We start from the raw sequence: 1,031 nt of genomic DNA on the forward strand, positions 1-1,031 counted from the left end.
TTTTTTTTTTGCCTTGCAGGATACTATGCAGTCGAACTAGTGAACGACAGCCTGTACGATTGGAACGTCAAACTCCTGAAGTAGGTGGCACGGTTTGGGATGGCGGAATCTTGGTGGTGGGACCAAAACATCCCCAGCGAGCAGGGGGCAGCGAGCAGGGCAGAGCTTGGGTTGACCTCTTAGTCTTGTGGGCAGCTGACTTCTCTCCAGAGAAAGATGAGCTAATCTGAGGGCTCTGCGAGTCTGTCTGCTGTTCCTAGAGTCCTGGAAGAGGTGCATCAGGCAAAACCCCGAGCTCTCACACCCTCCAGACATCAGTGCTGCCTTTCCCTTGGGCCGGGCGGTCTTTATTTTTAAGCTGGCATGCAAAAAGGGTGTGATGGTCTTCTCTGGAAACCGGGAGCAGAATGCTGGCAGCGCGTGCTGTCACTGCCCTCTGGGTGTGAACCCAGGGCCCCCGTGGCAGCCGGGTTGTGCAGGTAGGGGAGCTCTGGGCTCCAAGCGGCAGCGAGCGTGGCTGAGTTGAGGTGCATCACCTCCGCTCTGAGCCTCTGGGTTTCCCTTCCAACAGGGTTGACGAGGATAGCGCTTTGCACAACGATCTCCAGATCCTCAAAGAAAAAGAAGGAACAGATTTCATCCTCCTAAACTTCTCCTTTAAAGTAAGGCTTCTCGAACCTGCCGTCCTCGACGCGCGCCCGCTGCCCTCAGCCACCAGAGGAGACGTTTCTCAACGTGTTTCCCTTCTCTCGTTCCAGGATAACTTTCCTTTCGATCCACCGTTCGTAAGGGTTGTGTCCCCAGTGCTGTCAGGGGGGTAAGTAGCTGCTGGTTCTGCTCACAGAGCTCTCCAGCTCTGCTTCCCGGGGCAGTTTTCATGAGAGTGAGGAGCAATGTGCAGCTTTGTTACTTTTAATACATTTGTGGCAGCCTTCCTGGGAAGCGTGGTCAGTGTTGGCAGATGGTTTTCCTTGCTTTCTGTTGGTTTTGGTTTGAGCAAACAGCTCACCTGCAGAGCCACGGAGGGGGGG

General features: G+C 54.8%; 1 protein-coding gene across 1 annotated transcript; it reads left to right on the forward strand.

Moving 5' to 3' along the window:
- Positions 1 to 7: 7 nt before the first annotated feature.
- LOC122194083 (ubiquitin-conjugating enzyme E2 Q1-like) lies at positions 8 to 980 on the forward strand (the record flags this gene model as incomplete). Its single annotated transcript, XM_042895000.1, has 3 exons — positions 8 to 80; positions 572 to 662; positions 759 to 980. Coding segments are annotated over 3 exons (227 nt in total), but the record flags the coding sequence as incomplete, so codon positions are not given.
- Positions 981 to 1,031: the final 51 nt, after the last annotated feature.

Source organism: Lagopus leucura, unplaced genomic scaffold, assembly GCF_019238085.1.
Source record: "Lagopus leucura isolate 7727_CA_CO unplaced genomic scaffold, USGS_WTPT01 1087-0_obj-0_obj, whole genome shotgun sequence".
NCBI classification, from domain to species: domain Eukaryota; kingdom Metazoa; phylum Chordata; class Aves; order Galliformes; family Phasianidae; genus Lagopus; species Lagopus leucura.